The 22,606-nt window shown below is 32.9% G+C and overlaps 1 protein-coding gene and 1 long non-coding RNA gene across 4 annotated transcripts in view; one reads left to right on the forward strand and one right to left on the reverse strand.

Moving 5' to 3' along the window:
- Positions 1-12,187, forward strand: part of LOC105208538 (semaphorin-5B) — a 125,536-nt gene extending 113,349 nt beyond the window's left edge. For 2 of the 3 annotated variants that reach the window (XM_011178440.3, XM_011178449.3), the window contains 8 exons: positions 6,929-7,136; positions 7,619-7,795; positions 7,860-8,003; positions 8,073-8,272; positions 8,629-10,427; positions 10,492-10,647; positions 10,763-10,965; positions 11,026-12,187. In XM_011178440.3, coding sequence (XP_011176742.2) covers positions 6,929-7,136; positions 7,619-7,795; positions 7,860-8,003; positions 8,073-8,272; positions 8,629-10,427; positions 10,492-10,647; positions 10,763-10,965; positions 11,026-11,268 — 3,130 coding nt within the window. In that variant the 3' untranslated portion in view covers positions 11,269-12,187. The remainder of the gene's footprint in view (positions 1-6,928; positions 7,137-7,618; positions 7,796-7,859; positions 8,004-8,072; positions 8,273-8,628; positions 10,428-10,491; positions 10,648-10,762; positions 10,966-11,025) is intronic. The other variant, XM_011178456.3, reaches the window with a different exon arrangement.
- A 3,329-nt stretch (positions 12,188-15,516) lies between these two features.
- The window catches only part of LOC105208614 (uncharacterized), a 122,059-nt gene continuing 114,969 nt past the window's right edge, over positions 15,517-22,606 (reverse strand). The window contains exon 5 of the long non-coding RNA XR_003752048.2: positions 15,517-15,673. This is a non-coding gene — a long non-coding RNA (uncharacterized LOC105208614). The remainder of the gene's footprint in view (positions 15,674-22,606) is intronic.

The following is a 22,606-nucleotide window of genomic DNA, read 5'->3' on the forward strand; positions in this document are numbered from 1 at the left end:
TTGTGTCAATATTTTTTTCAATATTTTATTTGTCAAATTAATTAAATTCAGAATTCAATTTCAAATTTCTATTGTGTCAATATTTTTTTCAATATTTTATTTATCAATATTACTGACCAAAACGTTTTCTCAACTAAATAATTTGAAGACATCTCCGAAATTCGAATAAATTTTCATCACCAAATTAGTTAAATTCAGAATTCAATTTGAAATTTCTATTGTGTCAATATTTTTTTCAATATTTTATTTATCAACATTATTGACCAAAACTTTTTCTCAGCTAAATAATTTGAAGACATCTTCGAAATTCGAATAAATTTTCATCACCAAAATTTTTTGTGGAATGTTTTCTACCACTACAACAACAACAATAGCATAATTCAAAAATACACTACCAAAAATTCACACCTGCGTACCATGTCATTACCAACACTAAATTCTATAGCAGCAACCAATAACTCGAACACACTTGTTACTGTTGTTTTTGTTTCAAAAATTTAAAATTTCATTCGCTATGCTTGCTATCAACAAAGCTGAAAAATAGGTCATGAGACATACTACATACATATTAGTTTCTGTGGCTGCTACCTACTACCGCTGTCGTGCGGTTGTCATTGCGCCACATGCTCTGCTCATTGCGTATAATTATCATAGCAAAACACCGCGCAAAACTTGACTGATGGCTGTGGTAATGGTGGTGATAGCAATGCAATGTCGTGCAATACGAGAAAAAAGTGCATGTACAACATGTCTTTGTTGTTGTTTTTTCGTTAGAAAAATTTTAACTATTTCATTGCGCGTATCAATCAAAAAAACTGACAAATGCAGTAATACCAATAAAACAGAATTATAAAGTTATTAAACTGTAATGAGGTAACAATTTTCGCTACAACAACAGCAATAAATAATGTACGAGACAAAAAAAATTTCAAAAAACGAGAAATAAATTCTTTTAATCGCGCGCTTATGGTCGCCATGCGCCCGCAAATCCAACAGCACGCTTTGAAATGCCGCCGACACAACAGTTAAGCTGCAGCTCCACTGTGTTGTTATTATTTTTGTAGCATTTTTTTTCGGTGGTTACAGTACTGTTATTTGCTTTTGAAATTTTATTTTTATTTTCAATTTACAACATTTTCTACTAATTCACACATTTCATTAGTTTTTTATTTTTTTTTTATTAAAAAATTTCGTACTTACATATATTTTTTCTAGATCACTTTTTTTTGTTGTAATCAACAAGCGCCAGCACTTGCAGGCACTGCTATTACTATAAAAGCCACAGTTAATATTGTTGTTGTCACAAAATATTTCACAGTTTAATTTCTTGCTGCAATATATAATACATACATACATATATACATAGTTGTAGATATGTCAGTTCATTGTTGTAACTCTTGTACTTGTTGTATTTGCTGTCGTGTGGCGCACGCGCACGTCTACGCTGCAGCTACCAACATATACTCGTATTGACAATTGAAATCGATCATTTTTTGAGCTCTTACTCAATCGCCTGCTTACTACTAACCCCATACTTTAGCTGATAGCGGAGATCAGTTGTTGCGCTGGTTACTTGTGTCGTGATTGGTTAGCGGTTGGCGGTTGCATTGATCTGTCGAATCAACATTTTTTTCCGTTCGTTTCATTTTTTGATTAATTTTCCACAATAATTTGGCTTAATTATAAGCGCAAATGTCTGGTGTTACACATTCAAGTGAAGTAGTTGTAATGGTTGGTGATTTGTAACACAACAAATGGATTTGTTTGAAAATGAATAATGTTATTAGAGTTAGAATGAAATAGTTTGTGAAAATCAGAGATTGTAGATTGAAAGTTTTCGAAGTGCAATTTGTACTTTCGACGACTAATTGTTTTTCTTATATTATTTTAAAATATTTAATAATTCCACGAATTCGTCTAATACCAACTAGGATTTGTAGGATTGTTTTAACAAAATTGATGTATCGAACTCTGTTTTCAAGACTTTTAAATATTAATTACTTTATAGGATTAAAGTGATATCAATCTAATCTCGAAATTTAAAAAGTGTTCTGATTTTTTTCAAACTAAGACTGTGCTCTTATTCTCTCTAGTTAATGTCTCTGTCTCTATCTAATCTAACTTGAAAGAGCAAATCTCTATTTGTAATAAAAAAAAATATATAGTTTCTATAAACTACTTAATCTAAACAATCCAGATCGCCAGTTTTTCGGTCAGCATTTTGTTTCTTTTGACTTACACCTCGACATAGATAGGTGTCTGGCTGTATAAAATGTGGTTCCATTTCAAATTGTGATCTCCAAATAGTTGTCATTATTTCAATTTGTAACTGAAAATTATTTAAAAATATTTTTTATCAATCATTGTTTAAGGGGCTATACCAGTGTAACCAATGAAAAATTAGGCGATTTTTGTGAATTTTTTTTAAAGAAAGTACTCGATCGAATGTTTCGAAGTTTTTTTGGACATAATAAAGTATATTTTCACTTATATTAAAATTTTTTTTTACAAATTTATTGAAAAGTAACGGAGTTATGTGCTGTCTTGGGAGGTACCAAAAAAAAACTCCCCAACTGCTGACATGATTCCGGCAGCATGAGTAGCTGAAACAAAAAAAATCAAAAAGGGTATTAAAGTTGAAGGTATTTCCTATACAATGACCTACGATTTTTGAAAAATATCAAAAATTAACAAAATGGCGTAGTTCTGAAAAAATTGTCGTTTTTTTAGTTAAAAATATGGTACTTTTTTAAGCCAAATTCACAATCCTCAAAAAATCGAAAATATCGAAGGTCATTGTATAATAAATATATTCAATATATTCAGTTTAAAATTGAAGTCGATCGGTCAATTTCTCGTTGAGTTATTATGTCAGCAGTTTTGAGAAATGTCGTTTCGAGAAAAACGCGTTTAAAGTTTCGACCATGGCGGCTTATGTATGCCTGCGAGCTCTTTAGAAAGCTACCATTCAAAAACAATTCCAGATACGACCTTACCGCTTTCACAGGATATTTTTGAAAGTATTAACTATCGAATAAGTAAAAAAATAAAAGAATCGAATTTTTGAAAATGTCACACTATATATAAAGGGCTATACCGCCTTAAGGCATTCAGTAATTTTTTTGTTTCGAGATAAGAGCTGACCAAAAATAACTGCTTCCTAAATTCGAGAGAAATTTTCTCTTAGAAATAATAAATAATTGCTTATTTCAAATAATACAAAATTTAAACTAATAAAAATCCATCAAATTGTTAAATAATTGATAATTAAAGTACACATAAAAAATTTAATTTAATTATGTATCAATATTTTTTTATTTTTATTTTTTTTTTTATTAAATTACAATTTTTTTAATATTTCCATTATATTCGCGCACCTTACAAACTCAAATTGTCATTGCTGATATTTTATTAGCCGCCAGCGAAATATGCAATCCACACCATTGCAACAATCACAGCGCATGCGCGACCATTGCTTTTCAAAGCGCCAGCATAATAACCACAAAGCCATACTGCTGTATTGGGTTCAATAGCAAAAAGAATTGACTATAAAATATGTATATTTAGCAAACATAGTGCATAAGTAGTATGTAAAAGTAACAGCAGTTACAACAACAGTAGTCATGTCAACAACAATGACAGACTAGGAACAACTGACAAGCCGCACTACTTGTTGAAAATGTTTAAAATTGTACGCTTGCGACCTCAAGACGCCAGCTTGATTTTAGAAACTTCCACTTTTGATTTTGTATTATTTTTTTCTATTTACATTTTCTTATTTTTTTTTTTAAATTTTTGTATTTTTATTTAAATTTTTTTATAAATTTTATTTTTATTTTATATTTATATATTTTTTTTGTACCTTACAATCTGAAACGGTTCACTTTTGCCGCCACGTGTAGGCGTTCGCCTAGCGCCTTGATGGCGGCATTCTTTTATTACAACCGCTGCTGTAAATGCACCGACTGCGCTTGTGCTAAGTGTTGTTGTTGCGCAAACGGCTCGACTTGCCACTAACTGCTGCGACCACCGCCGCCATCACCGTTGCCGCCTCAAAACAACCGCGTGCTGCCAAGTGAACGCTTGCAACATGAAGCGGTTCGATTTTGGCCACAGGCGCTATTTGTTAGCTGCCTGTTCGTTGTTGATTTGCAGATTTGATGGCGTTTGCAGTCAACTTAACAAGCAACAAAGCAGCTGTTATTAACGTGTGTGCTGGTTATATGTTGTTATTGCTGTTGTGTAGCTCGTGTTGCAGGTTGTTGAATGTATGCGCAGTCTCACGCATAAATTTTGCATTCGCAGTCGTAATTAAACGGCAGCAGGCAATGAAAAACAGCGAACTGTTGTACAAGCACGCACGCATATACATATGTAAGCCTGCATTTGTGGCTATTAAGACGTTGCAGCAGGTGCGGAAAGGTTGACTGCAGTTTGGTCAAGCGCGCTTGGCATGCGCGTCAGTTAGGCGGGTAGTCAGTCAGTCAGTCAGTAAGTCATGCAATCAACTAGCGCACAAAAATAACAACAACACTTGTTGTATTTCTTTGCTTTGGTCGTTTATTGCATATTTTCGGTTTTTATTAAAATTTTCGCCGAAAAAAAGCTGCTTAATTTCGGGTTATTAAAAATGTGTGGCACAAACATTAACTGTGGCAGTTGGTCGCCATGCAAACACAAACAAGCGCATATTTTGGCAATCGTTCTCGTAAGCTGCGCATTCGTTTTCTTTTTTTTTCATTTTGCATATTTCGGTCGCGGCGACTGCAAAATGCACGGCGGCGCGTGACACACTTGTCGACGCCTGCGCAAATGCATTTCTCTGGAGTATTATGATTATTATTTTTAATGCTTTACCAAACACACATATGCATTATAATCTCTACTATAATATGAACAAAAGGATTAGCATGTCTAAGCTTTTTTAGCCAAAAATGTTGCGCCACGAAATCAATGCGTTCGTTAATTCCAATTGGTTGGGTTTGGCGTGTGCCACCCACCTTAATGCCGCGTTAACGGCGTTACGCTATGAGTTATGTTATTGAAAATTTCGTTGGCTTACAATAAATATTTTCGTATGGAACCTTGAAGGCGTTAAATACAGTTATTTATATTTATTTAAACAACAATTTAATTTGTTTGTAATTTGTTGGTGTGGCAACACCTTTTAATCAGCAATTCGATTTGTAAACGTATTAAGGTCAGACACATTGTTCAACAATTTTTTTTTATTTTGGCATGTCGATTTCGGAATTAGTGTTAAATTACACTTTACAATTGAAGTTAGTTTCGGGCAATTTATAGATAAGTCGATATCGGAGACTGAAAAATCGACTTCGTTAAGTTTGGTATTATCTTACAAGGAAAGAGACGCGCGAGTTTTTTATTTTTACTTAAAGACAAAAATGTCTTTTTTTTGAACGGCCTAGGCGACCGGGACACCCATATTTCTTTATTCTAATTTCTTATAGCTTCGCCTTTAACATACACGTACTACCTATATTACTACCGTGGATATTCAAGGTGTGTTCAAAAAATAACGGGAAATTTAAAATGTCGTAGGTTTACATAGTTCAATTGGCGACTTTCGTTGGTTAAACGCTGACACTTCGTTACTAGTTCGTGATTTCTTGACCAAAAACAATACTGCAACGATGTTATAGCCTCCATAATTGCCAGACATGACTCCGTGTGACTTTTCTATTCTATTTCCAACAATAAGAGGAACCTGAAAAGGCCATCATTTTACAAACTTACGAGAAATCGCTGACGGAACTAAGGCTATTACAAAAAATCGAATTTGAGAAGTGTTCGGTGTTTGGAAGAAGCGCTGTCATAATTGCAAAAAATCGAATGGGGACTATTTTGAAGGCGTCAACATAAATGTAGACAACTGAATAGTTTTTTTAAACGAAAATTCCCGTTATATTTTGAACACATCTTTATATCTTTCGTCGAATACTCAAAATACTCAACCGTGGAATCATCTAAGCATTTCCTTCTACATTGTCCAGCTTTTGCCAGACTGAGGTTGAAACACCTCGAAATGCCCTTTTTCGGCGATCCTAGCGAATTGGCTAGAATCGATATTAGCCGTCTTAAGAAATTTGTAACGGATTCCAAGCGTTTTGATGAATCTTAAAGGTCTTTGATCCACAGGGAGTTTATTGGTACCACAATGGATATCGCCGGGCTGTCTAAGTGAGATCTTCTGTTTTTGCAGAGATCTGCCTACAAACCTAACCTAAGCTAACCTCGGAATCGTGGGAGATCCTGACTTTTAACTACTTTAAAGACAACAAAAATGATTCTAAATAAATTTTAGGGTTAGAATTAGTCCTATTATTGATTCTTTGATATATATTCTTGTCAAATGAAGAAATTAGAGTTTTAGTGTTTCGATCAAAGTGACGAAGAAGAAGAAAATATCAAGAAAATAGCATGGGTCAGTTTCCGCTTTATTAAACGGTAGACATCTTGAAGGCGTCTAACTTAGCTTATATAAAAAATGTAAGCTCCGTGCCATTCCTCATGCGTGTTAAGTCGACAATATTTTTCATAATACTTTAGAGTTACATAGTATATACACATTTGCTCTACTTTCCCGAAAAACTACATACAAATACCATACGCATGATAATTTTTTGCTTGAGCTCGCTTTATAAACTTGTTCACATCAACAAACACCTGATTAGAATTAAAAGACATAAAATTAAAAGTGCCCAAAAGCCATCACAGCCACTCTTAAAACGCATAAATCCCTCAAATATGTCCATATAAACACATTTATTTCTTTTACACAATTTTTCTATTTTGCACGAAACTCAGCAACCACACACACTTTTCGACGTGTGTTGTTCGCATGAAATCCAAAAATAACCAATTATTTTTAACGCTTTTTGTTTTTCTTTGCTTGGCATATTTACAGCGACTCAATTTATCGCATGTCCTTCGAGTTGGAGCCACTGGAACGTGCCGTTTGGGCAGCGCCGCCCGAACAGATCAACATTTGTCAGGTAAAAGGCCAGTCGGAGCGTTTGTGTCGCAACTATGTGCGCGTACTCCAAAGCTATGGTGAGAATCAATTGTACGCGTGTGGGACGAACGCCTTTCAGCCGCAATGTTCATGGCGCCAGGTTGGTACTACTCAGACACACTAGACACACATATGTGTCTTAAGAAATAAACTAAAAAAAATAGAATAAATAAACACAAACTAACACGACAATCAACAACAATCAATGCAACCAGCAATCAAGCACAGTGTTGGCAATATTTTACAACAAAAAAATATAAAAAAATTAAACAAAAACAAATTGAAATGAATAACCTGTGTAATAAACATTAACAGCAAATATTAGCAAGTTGCAAGTTGCATGTAAGCTGGTGGGATTACTAGTTGCTGTTGCTGGCTGCACATGCGACTTGTCGATTTGTGGTTGTTGCACTTTACATGCTTGATTGCTGGCTGTGCGCTGGATTAGCTGTATTTGCTTAATTCGCGCGCGGCAATCAATAAGTCATTGCATTTCGTAAGCGCTTTGCTTGTCTTGCCCTGTCACTTTACACACATACATACTTTATTTCAATTTGCTTTGTTTTTGTTGTTGCACTTTAGATGGAGAACCTTACCATTGTGGCCTACGATAACGGTGTGGGAAAGTGTCCCTTCAATCCGCATTCAAGCATAACCAGTCTCATGTCCAGCACCGATAAAATGTTTGTGGGCACCGCAACCGACTTCTCAGGTGGTGATCCGGCGATTTTGCGCACCGAAGTGCAGCCAAAGAAAATCGTAAGTTTTGGTAGTATTGCTGTTTAAGCATTTTATTTATTTTTTTTTTTGTTTTTTTTCGCAGTTCGGCTATCGACACATTGTACGCACACAACAGTACAACAACAATTGGCTGAATAATCCACATTTTGTGGGCAGTTTTGAGTCGGGCAATTTCGTTTATTTCCTCTTCCGCGAACCGGCCATGGAGTACAGTAGCTTTGGCAAGGTAAATGTTGACTCTAACACGAGTAAAATATAATCATTCAATTCAACTGGACGTCTCTTTTTCCTTCAGATTATCTACTCGCGCATTGCCAGAGTTTGCAAAAATGATGCTGGTGGCGATCAAATTTTGAAGAATAGTTGGACTTCCTTCGTTAAGGCGCGTTTGAATTGCTCGTTACCCGGTGAATATCCATTTTATTTCGATGAGATCCAGGGCATGACTTACTCGGCCGATGAGGATGTGCTTTATGCGACCTTTACGACACCAAGGTAGGTACTCGATATATAATCTTAAAAAATAGACTAAGTGTTCGAAGGTCTCTTCACCTCTAACCCAATCACATAACAACCTTTTAACTGAAAATAGACTTCTTCGAAACAGCTCGTTTCCTGAACTTGAAATCGTTTCGCTTCAAACCAACCTAGCAATCTTTTGACTGAGGTTAGATTTCTAAGAAACAGCTCGTTTCGTCGACCTACACTTAGATGTCTCGATGACAATACTTAAATCTTTCACTAAACTGTTTTAAACAACCGCTACAACATCCGGCACTTTCTATTACCAATCAACAACAATTTATTTTTTCTAATAAACCTTATTGACCTCTTTGATTTATTCCACACAGCAATAGCATACAAGGTTCAGCCGTCTGTTCTTACAATCTCACATCTATAAATGCCGCATTCGATGGCCCCTTCCGCTATCAGGACTCTGCGGATTCCGATTGGCGCATAGTAGACATGCCACATCGCAGCCAGTTTCAGTGCGAAACGCCATCGCCAGACATGCGCTACAAACGATTGCTCGAGTCTTCGAAGTTCCAACTAATGGCGCAAGCCGTGCAACCGATGACCGAAGAGCCGCTGTATTATTCCAAATTAGAACGCTTCCAGCATATTTCCTTGGACATACTGCAAACGAAAACCGAAAAGGTGCATGTGCTGTTCGTTTCCACCGATGACAAGCGCATCAAGAAGCTTTCCGTGAAACATCAGCTGGAGGAGCGACGCGCGCAAACTTGTCTCATTGAAGTGTGGCAGTCGGCGGAGTATAATGGCGCCGATGGTGATATTTTGAAAATGGAATATTTGAAAGTAACGGAGTCGCTCTATCTCGGCACCGAGCAGGCGCTGATACGCATACCGGCGCAACGTTGCAGTCGTCATGTGTCGCAGAGCAGCTGCTTGAATGCTATGGACCCCTATTGTGGTTGGAATGAGTTGATTGAGCGTTGCACGCCACAAGAGCTTGTGCAGCAGTTGAATAAATTCTGGCTGCAGCCGGACACTTTGCAGTGTCCCATTTTGAATGCACCCATCGATGGCGCTTGGTCTACTTGGTCGGAGTGGTATAAATGCAAGAAGCACGGCGATGATGATGGCAATTGTATGTGCCGTGCACGTGAATGCAACAATCCACAACCGCAAAATGGCGGGCGCAGTTGTGATGGCATTACTACGGAGGTGACAAACTGCACGGTGCATGGTGATTGGACGAACTGGTCTGAGTGGTCTGCTTGCTCACAAACTTGTGGTATTGCTGTGAAGACGCGTCGACGCACATGCGGCAATCCAAAGCCCGCGCATGGTGGACGCACCTGTGTTGGTGATGATCATCAAGAAATGTATTGTCGCCATTTGCCACCTTGTCCCACACCCAAGTTGCAAGCCATCGACGGCGGTTGGGGTCCATGGGGTGTGTGGAGCGAATGCAGCACACAATGCGGTGGCGGTTTTCGCATAAGACGTCGCGAATGCAATGATCCCGTGCCACAGAATGATGGTCAGGAGTGTCCTGGCTGTGCTATCGACTACGAAGTCTGCAATGTACATGCCTGCCCTGAAGTGAAGAAATTAAGCTCATGGACACCTTGGTTGGTGGAATACAATGATAGTCGCAAGAGCACCGAAACAAGCGGCACATATGTGGAGCGACGCTTCAGATACGCCTGTCGTGGCAGCACTACAGATGTGAATAGTTTACGCATAACGCTGGCTAAGGAGGAGACGCGCACTTGCCATGCGGATGGCAGCTGTCAGCGGCATCATGAGGTATTGGCTGGCGCGCCCGCAATATCGGAAGAACGCGAAGAGCATAGTGAATGGGGACCTTGCAGCGCCAGCTGTGGTGGTGGACTGCAATATCGTGCACATGACGGTACCGGCAAACATCGCGGACGTCATGCGGCACAGGCGCGCGTCTGTAATATACAACCTTGTGAAGATGCCGCAGTGGTACCGGCGACCAATCTGAATGAAGTGGTGCAGACACACGAATGGAGCTGTTGGACTGACTGGTCGCCCTGTTCGGTGACATGCGGCATAGGTTTGAGACGACGCACGCGTCGCTGCTTGGGTGGACACGATAAACTCTGCGCTGGCAAAGCGATTGAGGAGGAAAAGTGCGCAATGGCGCCCTGTACGGGTAAGTGTAGTGCTTTTCTTGCATTGTTGGTTTGTAGTTTAACGAAAATGTTTGCTGTTTCCAGATTTCATTGGCTGGAGCACATGGAGTCCTTGGTCGGAATGCTCAACTGAGGGCATACGCATAAGACATCGTAAATGTATGGTAGATGCGCCTTCAGCGTCCGAGTGCCGTGGTGCGGAATTCGAGAAGACCGCTTGTGTGCCAAACGAATACGAAGGTGAGTGTGGGATCTCAATTAGTTTGTGGTATAAATTAGATTGTATTTAATGCCATATGGGTCAAAAAAGAAGCTCTTTATAAAATTATTAATAATATTTCTATTTCTCTTCCAGCCTTGCGCCTTTCCTCCAGCACCTCCTGGCCCTGGATAATATTACTCTGTTCCATAGTCTACGTCATCACCATCATTGCCACATTCTATTTGACCAAACGTTTCATAAAACCCGTCGATTTGTCGTTGAATAAGAACAATACGCCGGCAGCGCCCAGCTATGATTCCTACGCCAATCAGTATTCCAGTTTACCCACAAAAGATGTAAGTTACCACAACTCTAACCAACTGCACCGCAGCAAAATCATTTCTAAATATCCGCAGTCTTTAAATTTACAGATCTACGAGGTGCGTCCGAAAGTGAAGCGACAGTCCAGCTTCAACATGTGCTCGCCATCGCCGTCGAAGAGCTGCAATACCGGCACGCTGACGCGCAACAATATGGCGCACAATCACACGCCCAAAGTGCTGGCGAAGACCTACAATGATTGCGAGACGGGCACCTTGAAGCGGAACTCACATCAACTGAATAATTATCGCTCGAATATCGACGATGAGAAGTTCTAGTGTTGGTAAGCGCTATTTGGGTGCATGAAGAAGCAGCAGCTGCAAGTCCAGGCACTCGAAGGTGCCTAAGTGAAGTGGGCGCTGAGGGCGCTGTTGCTGGATAAGCTCGTGTGCCTTTTAGACGTTAAGTAAACTCGTACCTTTGGTCGCTCAAATGTGCTCTACGCTGCTAGGCAGCTAATTAAGATGCGTCTTAAGACAGCCACACATACTTATGTATGTATGTGCTCTTATTATATAACTATACTTTAATTTCTTGTGAACATGAGACTCATTGTGGAACATTGCATAGTATCATTTTGTGTGCCATCAGAGCGCTAAGTCTGCCACAAAACCGAAAACTGTTAGTAATTTAAAGAAGAAAAAAAACAAAAATAGTAATTCACGGAACGTATTCAACTGAGCATTAGAACATTGATCTACAGTAAAAACATAGATATATATATTTTTTTACAATTGTTGTTGTAAGTGCTTTGCTAAGTTCAGTTACGTGCAGTGAAGTGCATTTAGCGCATAAGCCAGTATTGACTCATATTGAGTACGAATATTTTGATATTTAGCATAAAATTGATTATGTTTGTTTGTATGTATTTATCAGATAGTTAAGCTAGTTTTAGGTATGTTTAATTTAATTATTTCTTGCAACGCAACGAAATTGTCAACGAAACAATTTTAGCTGCGAATTTCGTTTCATTAATTGCTTTCACCCTGTTTACTTAATTTGAGTTATTTCATTTCAATGCAATCTAAATTCTTTCATTTAATTAGAAAAAATGCGTACAAAAATTCAAAAATTTTTAATTCGAAAATTTTTTTTTTTTAATTTTTTCAATTTACCAATACTACTTAAAAAATACTTAAAATTATAAATTTTTTTCGAAAATATTTTCGAATTCGAAAAAAAAACACATTTTTCAACAATTAAATGTTTTTATCGTTATTTTTAAATATTATGTTGTAGAAAGTATTCACACGTTCTAATTTAATTTTAGACTTCTAAATCAATATTTAACATCAACAAAGTTAAAATTTAAAAAAATTATAATTTTTTTCAATATTTAGATTGCTTTAATTTGAAATTTTTCGAAATGCTGTTTCAACTAGATTTTTTTTTAAATCGCAAATATTTTTACCAAACTTTTTTTTCCAAAATTAATATTTTAAATTTCAATACTAACTAACATTATTTTTTAATAACTATTTATTTACAATATTATTTCCACAAATTTTTACTTTATATTATTTATTTATATTTTAATATTATTCATTTTTCAAAAATATTTATTTTTCACCACAAAATTTTTGTCGAATTCCTTTAATTTTTACGTCCAAAGTACACATTTTTTCCAAAGTTTTCTATTCATTTTTAACTTTCGCTTAATTTTTTAACTTAATTATTTTTCGCAAATTCTCGCATTTCTTTTTCCTATACATTTTTTTTATCAAATTATTTTATATTACATTTTGGACTAAATTGTTAGCACTCAATTTATAACCAAATTGACTAAATTTCTTTAAAAATTTGTACTAATTAAATTTTAATTTTAGTTAGTGTGCAAAATTGAAACATAAACTTGACACCTTCAACAACTTTCATTTAAAATCCGCTTTCATAATTATTAAAATTTTTCATAAAAATTCACTTTAAATTTTTTTATAAATATTAATTGATAAATAGCAGCTAAAATTGTTAACTAGCTGTAAGCAGAGTTAAGGTTTAAAAATTGTAAATAAATGTGTAATCATAATTAATTTAGTCTTAGTTACATTTAAAAATATATATTTTATAATAAAAACAATTTAATGTGACTAACAATATAATGTGTTTTAATAACCAAAACATTTTGGAACAAAATAAATTGTTAAAAAAAAAATTATTTTATAAAAAAATTTTTATTAAAAAAAGTTTAAACAAATTTTCTTTTTTGTAAAAATTCCATGTCCATTTTTATTAAAATAATTTTCTACAAAATTCCACCAATTTTCATAATAAAAAGTTTTTATAAAAAATTTTTATTAAAAAAATAGTTTAAACAAAATTTTTTTTAAAAGATTCCATGTCCATTTTAATTAAAATAATTTTCTACAAAATTCCACCAATTTTCATAAAAATAGCTCATTTCCTTCAAAAGATATGCCATTTTACTTTTTTTATTAAAAAAAAAATTTTCAAAAAAAAATTTTATTGAAAAAGTTTTCCAAAAAAAAAAAATAATTTTATAAAAAAAATTTTATTAAAAAAAGTTTTAAAAAAATATTTTTTGTAAAAATCCATGTCCATTTTTATTAAAATCATTTTCCACAACATTCCACCAATTTTCATACAAATAGCTCATTTCCTTCAAAAGATATGCCATTTTACTTTTTTTATTAAAAAAAAAATTTTCAAAAAAAAAATTTTATTGAAAAAGTTTTCCAAAAAAAAAAAAATAATTTTATAAAAAAAATTTTATTAAAAAAAGTTTTAAAAAAATATTTTTTGTAAAAATCCATGTCCATTTTTATTAAAATCATTTTCCACAACATTCCACCAATTTTCATAAAAATAGCTCATTTCCTTCAAAAGATATGCCATTTTACTTTTTTTATTAAAAAAAAATTTTCAAAAAAAAATTTTATTGAAAAAGTTTTCCAAAAAAAAAAAAATAATTTTATAAAAAAAATTTTATTAAAAAAAGTTTTAAAAAAATATTTTTTGTAAAAATCCATGTCCATTTTTATTAAAATCATTTTCCACAACATTCCACCAATTTTCATAAAAATAGCTCATTTCCTTCAAAAGATATGCCATTTTACTTTTTTTATTAAAAAAAAAATTTTCAAAAAAAAATTTTATTGAAAAAATTTTCCAAAAAAAAAAATAAAACAAAATAATTTTATAAAAAAATTTTTATTAAAAAAGTTTTAAAAAAATATTTTTTGTAAAAATCCATGTCCATTTTTATTAAAATCATTTTCCACAACATTCCACCAATTTTCATAAAAATAGCTCATTTCCTTCAAAAGATATGCCATTTTACTTTTTTTATTAAAAAAAAAAATTTTCAAAAAAAAATTTTATTGAAAAAGTTGTCCAAAAAAAAAAAAATAATTTTATAAAAAAAATTTTATTAAAAAAAGTTTTAAAAAAATATTTTTTGTAAAAATCCATGTCCATTTTTATTAAAATCATTTTCCACAACATTCCACCAATTTTCATAAAAATAGCTCATTTCCTTCAAAAGATATGCCATTTTACTTTTTTTATTAAAAAAAAAATTAAAAAAAAAAAATTTTATTGAAAAAGTTTTCCAAAAAAAAAAAATAATTTTATAAAAAAAATTTTATTAAAAAAAGTTTTAAAAAAATATTTTTTGTAAAAATCCATGTCCATTTTTATTAAAATCATTTTCCACAACATTCCACCAATTTTCATAAAAATAGCTCATTTCCTTCAAAAGATATGCCATTTTACTTTTTTTATTAAAAAAAAAATTTTCAAAAAAAAATTTTATTGAAAAAATTTTCCAAAAAAAAAAATAAAACAAAATAATTTTATAAAAAAATTTTTATTAAAAAAGTTTTAAAAAAATATTTTTTGTAAAAATTCCATGTCCATTTTTATTAAAATCATTTTCCACAAAATTCCATAAAAAAAAAACGTTTTCATAAAATTTTTTTATTAAAAAAATAGTTTAAAAAAAAATTTTTTTAAAAGATTCCATGTCCATTTTTATTAAAATAATTTTCTACAAAATTCCACCAATTTTCATAAAAATAGCTCATTTCTTTCAAAAGATATGCCCATTTACATTTACGCTGCTTTGCTGCTGCATCTCTGCCGGCAGCGACGCCCTGAACGCGCTGAAAATTATTTTCCTGATTTTGGCAAAATGCACCAGGCGCCCAGAACAGCACAGTAGGTGGCTGCATTTTGCCGCTACAGTGGCCGCCAAACTGTCCCGGAAAAAATTTGCGCCTTGGGGGTATGCAACGCTTTTTGTGCGGAAGTGCCCAAATGAACATGCCGACAATGCAGTGCAATGTTGGCCGCCAAACTGTCGCACTGAAAAATTGCGCCTCGTGTGTATGCAACGATTTTTGTGCGGAAGTGCGCAATTGTAAATGCATGCTGACTAGTAAATTACTGACAATTTGTGCATTAGTGAAATAAAGGAATGCGGTGCATGATTTTTTTTTAATTTTTTTTTTTGTATTTTATTTATATTAATTGTAAAAAAATGAATAGGTATTATATATTTATGGAAAAATATTAAATAATACATAAAATGAAATAAATAATATTATAATTAAACTAAAATAAAGCCTTATATCTATGTATGTTCTGCTCTCCAAAAACGTTTTGTATTCACAAATACATGCGAAAATGGTGCCGTAAACCAAGTAAAAATGTAGAGTTGGACAACTGCAAGTAAAGAAGTGAATATTATTAGAAATAAATTAATTAAATAGTTATTTTAAATAAATAAATATTCAATATAAACAAAAAATGTATGGGTTTTCCAGCTGTTTATAACCAAATAAAATAATTTTAATAAAGTAAAATGTAAATAAAAATTAAGACAAATCATTTTGAGTATATTCAAAATACTACGACAACTACAGCAAACTATAAAAAATTAAGAAAGATATCTGTGGTATATACATTTTGAATTGAGTTGCCAACTGATTAACAGCTTTATAAGAAAAATGGAAAGATTATTATTTTATATATGGGCAGCAAATTAAAGAAACTAAAAGAGGCTTATAATTGAAATTATTTTTTGAAGTGGATAAATGGTAGCCTAGAACATCAACCATTAAATGGATCTTACTAAGAAAACTCATGTACGATTTCAACTGTTTCCACGGCATTCAGATACCTGACGGACCTGAATTTTTATGCGCTCAAGGACAATAAACTCGGCAGCATTTCACAAAATTTAGTGTGGAATAATTTCTACAGCTACAACTACCACGGAAAATGTCAAAATGTCGAACTGAGTGTGAGACTATGAGACGTATGTAACTTCCATTTGTAGTCCAGAAAAAATCAAACTCATTGATAAAATCTTACTGCTTACTGTCATTACCCTTTCGCAAGAGTATTTCCAAAACTTTGAATGAATTTCTTAATGAAGAAAAGTTTCTCAGAAATATTTAAGCCGCTAAAAAACAGAAACAATTTGTCTTGCATATCGTTGAAAATGGAACAGCAAATGAAATAGTAGAAATAGTAAAAATAGTTATTTAAAAAACCATTAATTTAAAAACACAGTGCGCGCTATCACAACTGAGTCTACTACTGCGGACAGTTGGCGTAATTTATTTAGGACACAGCGCCGTCGTCGTCTTCACAGAATGTGTGTAATTATTTACAAAAAAATAGAAGAAATATTATTGAAGAAAGCAACAACTGAAAATGCGGGGTATTAGGAGCAAAATATAGAACAGATATAAAGAATTTTAGAATATGGAACACAACTAAATACACAAACATAAAATATATGTATATATATATACATATATGTACATAGAAATAAAAGACAGTTATGCACGCGGAAAAGACATGGCAGCAGTTAAAATTAAAAGTTAAAACATGGAAAAAAATAATTATACAAAAAAATGTGAAAACACGTGTTTAAACAGTGACTTTCGAATAAAACACTTTTGTAAATATTTGTTAAACAAAAATTGTATTAAACTGTATGAAATATCGCCCGCCGCATTTGTTGTAAATGTACCGACTGTAGTATGTTGAATATACAAAAGCACAATGTGCTGCTGGTGATACTGACTTCAAGTCAATCAATGGATGGACGCCGCTTTGTGGGTAGTATTTACAATTAAAAGTGAGTCTAGCATATGCTAGTATGATAGGTGTACATGTGTGCGAGAAAAAAAGTGATAAATTGATAGGTGGAAATGTACAAATAGAGTTGTGTATAAGCAAGACATTGTTTCAGCAATACAAAGTGTAACGCGAGATAAAAGTTGAAAATAAAAATTATTATTTTTTAATAATGAGGAAATATTAATACTTAGTAGCAGACAGGCATTTAATATGGCATATTATTATATATAGAGAATAGGTGTTTTTGATAAAATATTGACATTTTAAACTATAATGAGAGATAAAGTTACAATGAAAAGTTGGCAAAATATTTCAACATAATTTAAAATTTTAGTTTACCGATGTCAGCATTGGTAGAAAAGACCATAGATCATAGAACGTAACTGATTTTTACCTTTACAAGGATATTTAAAGCAAATTTGTGAATTTTTAACTTGACGAATGGTTCTTAAGGGGTTTGGTGGGTTTCAGAGGCTAAAAACAAGGACATTTTTACAATTTTTGTTTTAATATATACAATTATAGTAGAACGTCACTAACACGAATTTCTATAACTCGAAGTTCTCCATAACTCGAACTCTTAGATTGGCCATGGAAGTCAAATATCATGCAAATTTCCTTCTATAAATCGAACTTTTCGACCAGCGCATAATACAAAATTTAAAATTTTACTATCAAGAAACAATTTTAAAGGAGTTCCCATATACGTATGGAGGCGAACAAAAAATATGATATTACACTTATGGATTGCATAAATCGTATAACAAAGGCATGGGATACAGACGTCAAGAGCCAAACAATAATAAACTGCAACAAACAAAATTATAGAACACACGTTTTAACATATGTACATAAAACTTTTTGCGAAGAAAATAAATAAAACTGTGTATAAATCTATATTTTATATCTTTTTGAAAAATTGTATGTTTTAATAAAAATTCTATAACTCGAAGTCTCCCTAACTCGAAGTTTTTTTGTAGATTATGGTGATTCAAGTTAGAGAAGTTCCATTGTATACAATAAAAAATTGGCAAAATATTTAAACATAATTTAAAATTTTAATTTAACCCGACGCCAGCATGGTAGAAAACATCATAGATCATAGAACGTAACTGATTTTTACCTTTACAAGGATATTTAGTGCAAATTTGTGAATTTTTAACTTGACGAATGGTTCTCAAGGGGTTAGGTTTGTTTCAGAGGCTAAAAACAAGGCTATTTTAATAATAATTGTTTTAATATATACAATCATATATTTCATTTCAATAATTTTTGTGAAATTTTTATTTAAAAATTCCTAAAACTCAGTCGTTGGCATCTCATCTCCCAAGACGTGTCAAACAAAAAGGGTCTAGCGGTGGACATCATAACTTATGATCGGTTCATCTAAAATCAATAAACCAATAATATTTCGAAAACTAGAATAGAACTAGTTAATGAACGAAGGAAAAAAATATTAAAATTTGAATTTTTGTCAAATTTTTAATCAAAAAACTCACTTTTTTTGGTAAAATGTTCGGCATATATTGGCTCCAAAAAAATAGTTACAATAAACACATAAAAAAATCATAAAAACAAAAAAAAGTCTTTCATTCATTATGAAATGTTATTCCAAAGATTTGTGCAACAAATTTTCTTCATAACATTTTGAGTTATCGTGTTCATCGACTTGAAAATTTGAATTTTGAGATAAATGCTTTTGAAGTTTTACATTCTTACAGGCATGGCCTGGTAGGCGGAACTTTCAAAGGGTTACGATATTTCTCAGAAAATTACCCGGATTGATTTGATATTTTTGGATAATATTTTAAACGTATTACACTATATAATAAGATAATAATTCTTTTTTCAAATTTTGAAACCCTCCTAACCGCTTAAAGCGAATTTTCGATAGACACATATTACTATTGATAACCTAAGGTGGTAACAATTCATATTTCACTGAATAAATACAAACAAAAATTGCCACAAAATGTGTATTATCGATTTCTCTTTGCCAAAATTGAACGATAAATATTCCTATGCGATGAGTATATGTAATTCTAAAACAGACATCACTTCGTGCCAAATAGCAATTATCAGGATACACAATACGTTTTGAGGATTACTCGGCTGGCCAATCAGCGACGTGTGATTTCAACACGTATGGTGGGTGTGTTTCTGATGTCATAGAGAGCCATCTAATAAGAAATCGATGACCTTGAATTCGTTATAATTATTATCCTTTATGTAGTAAAGGAGAATGTTGAATCGCTAAGGTTAGTCCACAAATGAACTTAATAATATAATTTTATTTATTTGAAATTGTCATCTTCTCCAATTGGCTTCTTCTTCTTTTGCTTTTTGATATTATCTCATAAATATAGTCTTACAAGTAGTAAGGTACATCTAAACGACCACTCTATAACTACTATCTGACGGCCTGGGATAAACTTATATTATAGCCTCAAATTCTCTTTTGCGTTTACTTGTCTATATTTTTTAAAGATTTTCTTCCGCTCTAAAATTATTAATTTGTTAGATCATCAATTTAGATTTATCAGTATTTTTAGTAAAGTAATAGAATCACCAGCACCTGTCTACCACAGATGAATTTTATAATACTGTAGGTATTTTTTTTTTAATATAATTACCACTCAAGCCTTTGCTTTATGTTCTATCGTTTACTTGTTCTTTGCTTCTTGATATTATCTCCTAAATATATTACTTCAGAACGACTATTGTATGACTTAAATATGTCAAATCGAAGACGAGCTGCCTTGTTCAATATGCATATAATTTAATTTCTCCGAGTCCGCTGTTGTGGATTTGCCCACAAAAAGTAAATTATGTGTGTATCAATATAAAATTTCCTTCTATTTGTCTTTTTTTAATTCATAAATGGACTTCATGGATTTTTTCTCTTGAAATATCTATTATCCGTTTGTTAGATCATCAATTAAATCTAAACCCAAATTCGTTTTAAAATACATGAGGACTATAGTGTGAGTTTGACATTAATAAAGATAGAATTAGAATTGACTACTTAAGAAAATGTTGGTAGGATTCTTGTTATAGATTTGCGTTTCTTCCTGTAGATACAAAAATGCGGTTAGATACTAATAACGACTTAGTGATAATTTTTTATCCTCTTCAACGCTATCTTGAACGTTTTTTAATTACCAATATAATCTATAAAACCTCTCATATCTTTATGATATTACTAAGTATCCAAAATGGTTTCATGTGTATGCTTTTTATACAAATTTGTATTAACTTTTTAATTTCAATAGTCAATAAAAACATCCTTCGCGATCTTGTGTAAAATAAAAATTTGAAATATTTTCCCGTATTTTTGTCAATAGTTTAATATTATCTCATTTTTCTACAAGTTGAAGTTAATAAGAACTTTGAAACAAATTTGGTACAAACGATATTTGGATGTAATTTTTTTTTTTGGGAAAGTGGGCGTGGCCCCGCACCCTACTAAGTTTTTGTACATATATCGTAAACTACTAAAGCTATATCATCGAAACTTTCAGGAGTCGTTTTTTTCGGGTATTTCCTAATATAGTCCAAATGAAGGAAATCGGATTATAACCACGCCCACCATCCATACAAAAGTTACGTTGAAAACTACTAAAAATGCTTTAATTCTGTAAGGAAACCCACAACAGAAACCTTAAATTTCATTATAAAAAGGTACAGAAGGTACACTGAAAATGGTATACAAAATTTTAAATGGGTGTAGTTCCGCCCACTTATGGGTCAAAAACCATATCACCGAAACTATTTGACCAATTTCAATGAAATTTGGTTTGTAATATTTCTCTTGCATCCCAATGATATGTTGTGTAAATAGGCCAAATCGGTTCGCAACCACACCTACTTCCTATAAACCAGAACTTTGAAGACGATCTGAATAGTTTACTTTACAATATATAAAGTAAGCACTAGTGAAGATATCGGAACGGAACTTTGCACAAATAGTACATTTGGAGTGTGGCATCGCCCTTCTAAAAATCGTCGAAATCGGACCATAAATTTTCAAGGCCCCATATATCGAATATCCCTATGAGGACTTCAGGGATTCTAATTTTTTTACCGAAAATATAGGTAAAATTCGTCGGGAATATCTTTCTTTTAATAATATGAAATCGGGTCATAACTTCATCTAACTTCCATATGCCTAATATTAGGGTTTCCAACTTTCAATGGACTTTATACCATATAATTAATCAAATTAATTGCGAGAGTAGATAATTTTCGGTTACACCCGAACCTAGCCCTTCCTTACTTGTTATGATTTGTGGTCTAAATTTTAAAGAAGACTTTAAGAATATTATTGTCATTTATTAAAGAGCAAATCAGCCTAAATAATCGCTAATAAATTATAGCTAAACGAGCTCACGTCGCCCCTTTTTTACTAAACACACTTGGGCAGTAATAAAAAATTAATCGCCGCTACAATTATATAAACAAATTAATGCAATTAATAAAAAAAATCGATTTTAAAAGGAAGCAACAACCTAGTTGCCAAAAAAAAAAAACGTGCACAAAAACCAAACGCCTGCTAAAACAACAACAACAACGCAAAACTCAGATATCTATAAAATAAAATAAAAAAATTATAGGCAACACGGTAAGCATAATATAAACAACAACAAGAAAAACCAAAGAACGGTGCTAAGAGTTTAGTTTTAGTTAGTTTTAGTTGTTGCTTAAGTCAGCGCACACCCGCCGAAGCGTCTCCCTTTTCAATAGCTAACACAAGCGATCGATTTCTTGTTTTGTTTTTTGCTGTTGATTTGTTAACTTGGCTCACCAAAACACCAATAAAACTATATGTCGATATGTGTGTATAAACGCTGAATGCGTGAGAGCGCCATAGAAAAAGAGAAAGGTCAATGAATTCTTTGGATAACCAAAAAATCAAAAAACGACAAAAAAACCGTATAGTTATTGTAAATTCGGAATTTCTGCTTTCGACTGCGTTTCTTTGCGCCTTTGCGCACTCACCTCAAGAACTTGTCCAAGACAACAGGCAACACAAAAAGAAAAAATTAAAAAAAAAACCAACAACAACGAATAAAATAAAATTAAATAGATACAACAAAATAAATGCCGATAATAGCTAAAGCTAAAAAGTTAATGCGTTTTAGCCGTTTCACTGTTAACTGCTGGCTTTGTTTTTGTTGTTGTTGTACACATACAGAGATATGTAAGAAATGGTGTTTTGTATTTTTAGTAGAGTTAAACCAACACTTGGCGACACTATCACAACAACTTGAACAATAACAATAATGAGCGCTTTACAACAATACAAATAAACGCACGCATTCGACAGTCGGTCGACCGATCGTCCGTTCAATTCATTAATATAGAAAGCAGTAACAACATACAACCATATTACAATACCTCAAAAATCACAAATGGTCAATGAGCCAATTTGCCTGCGGCAGCCTTGTTTTTTCGTTCGGTTGAAGAGAGGTTAAGCAACCCAATAGCCCAACCAATCCAATGAAC

Source organism: Zeugodacus cucurbitae, chromosome 4 (genome assembly GCF_028554725.1).
Source record: "Zeugodacus cucurbitae isolate PBARC_wt_2022May chromosome 4, idZeuCucr1.2, whole genome shotgun sequence".
Lineage (NCBI taxonomy): Eukaryota > Metazoa > Arthropoda > Insecta > Diptera > Tephritidae > Zeugodacus > Zeugodacus cucurbitae.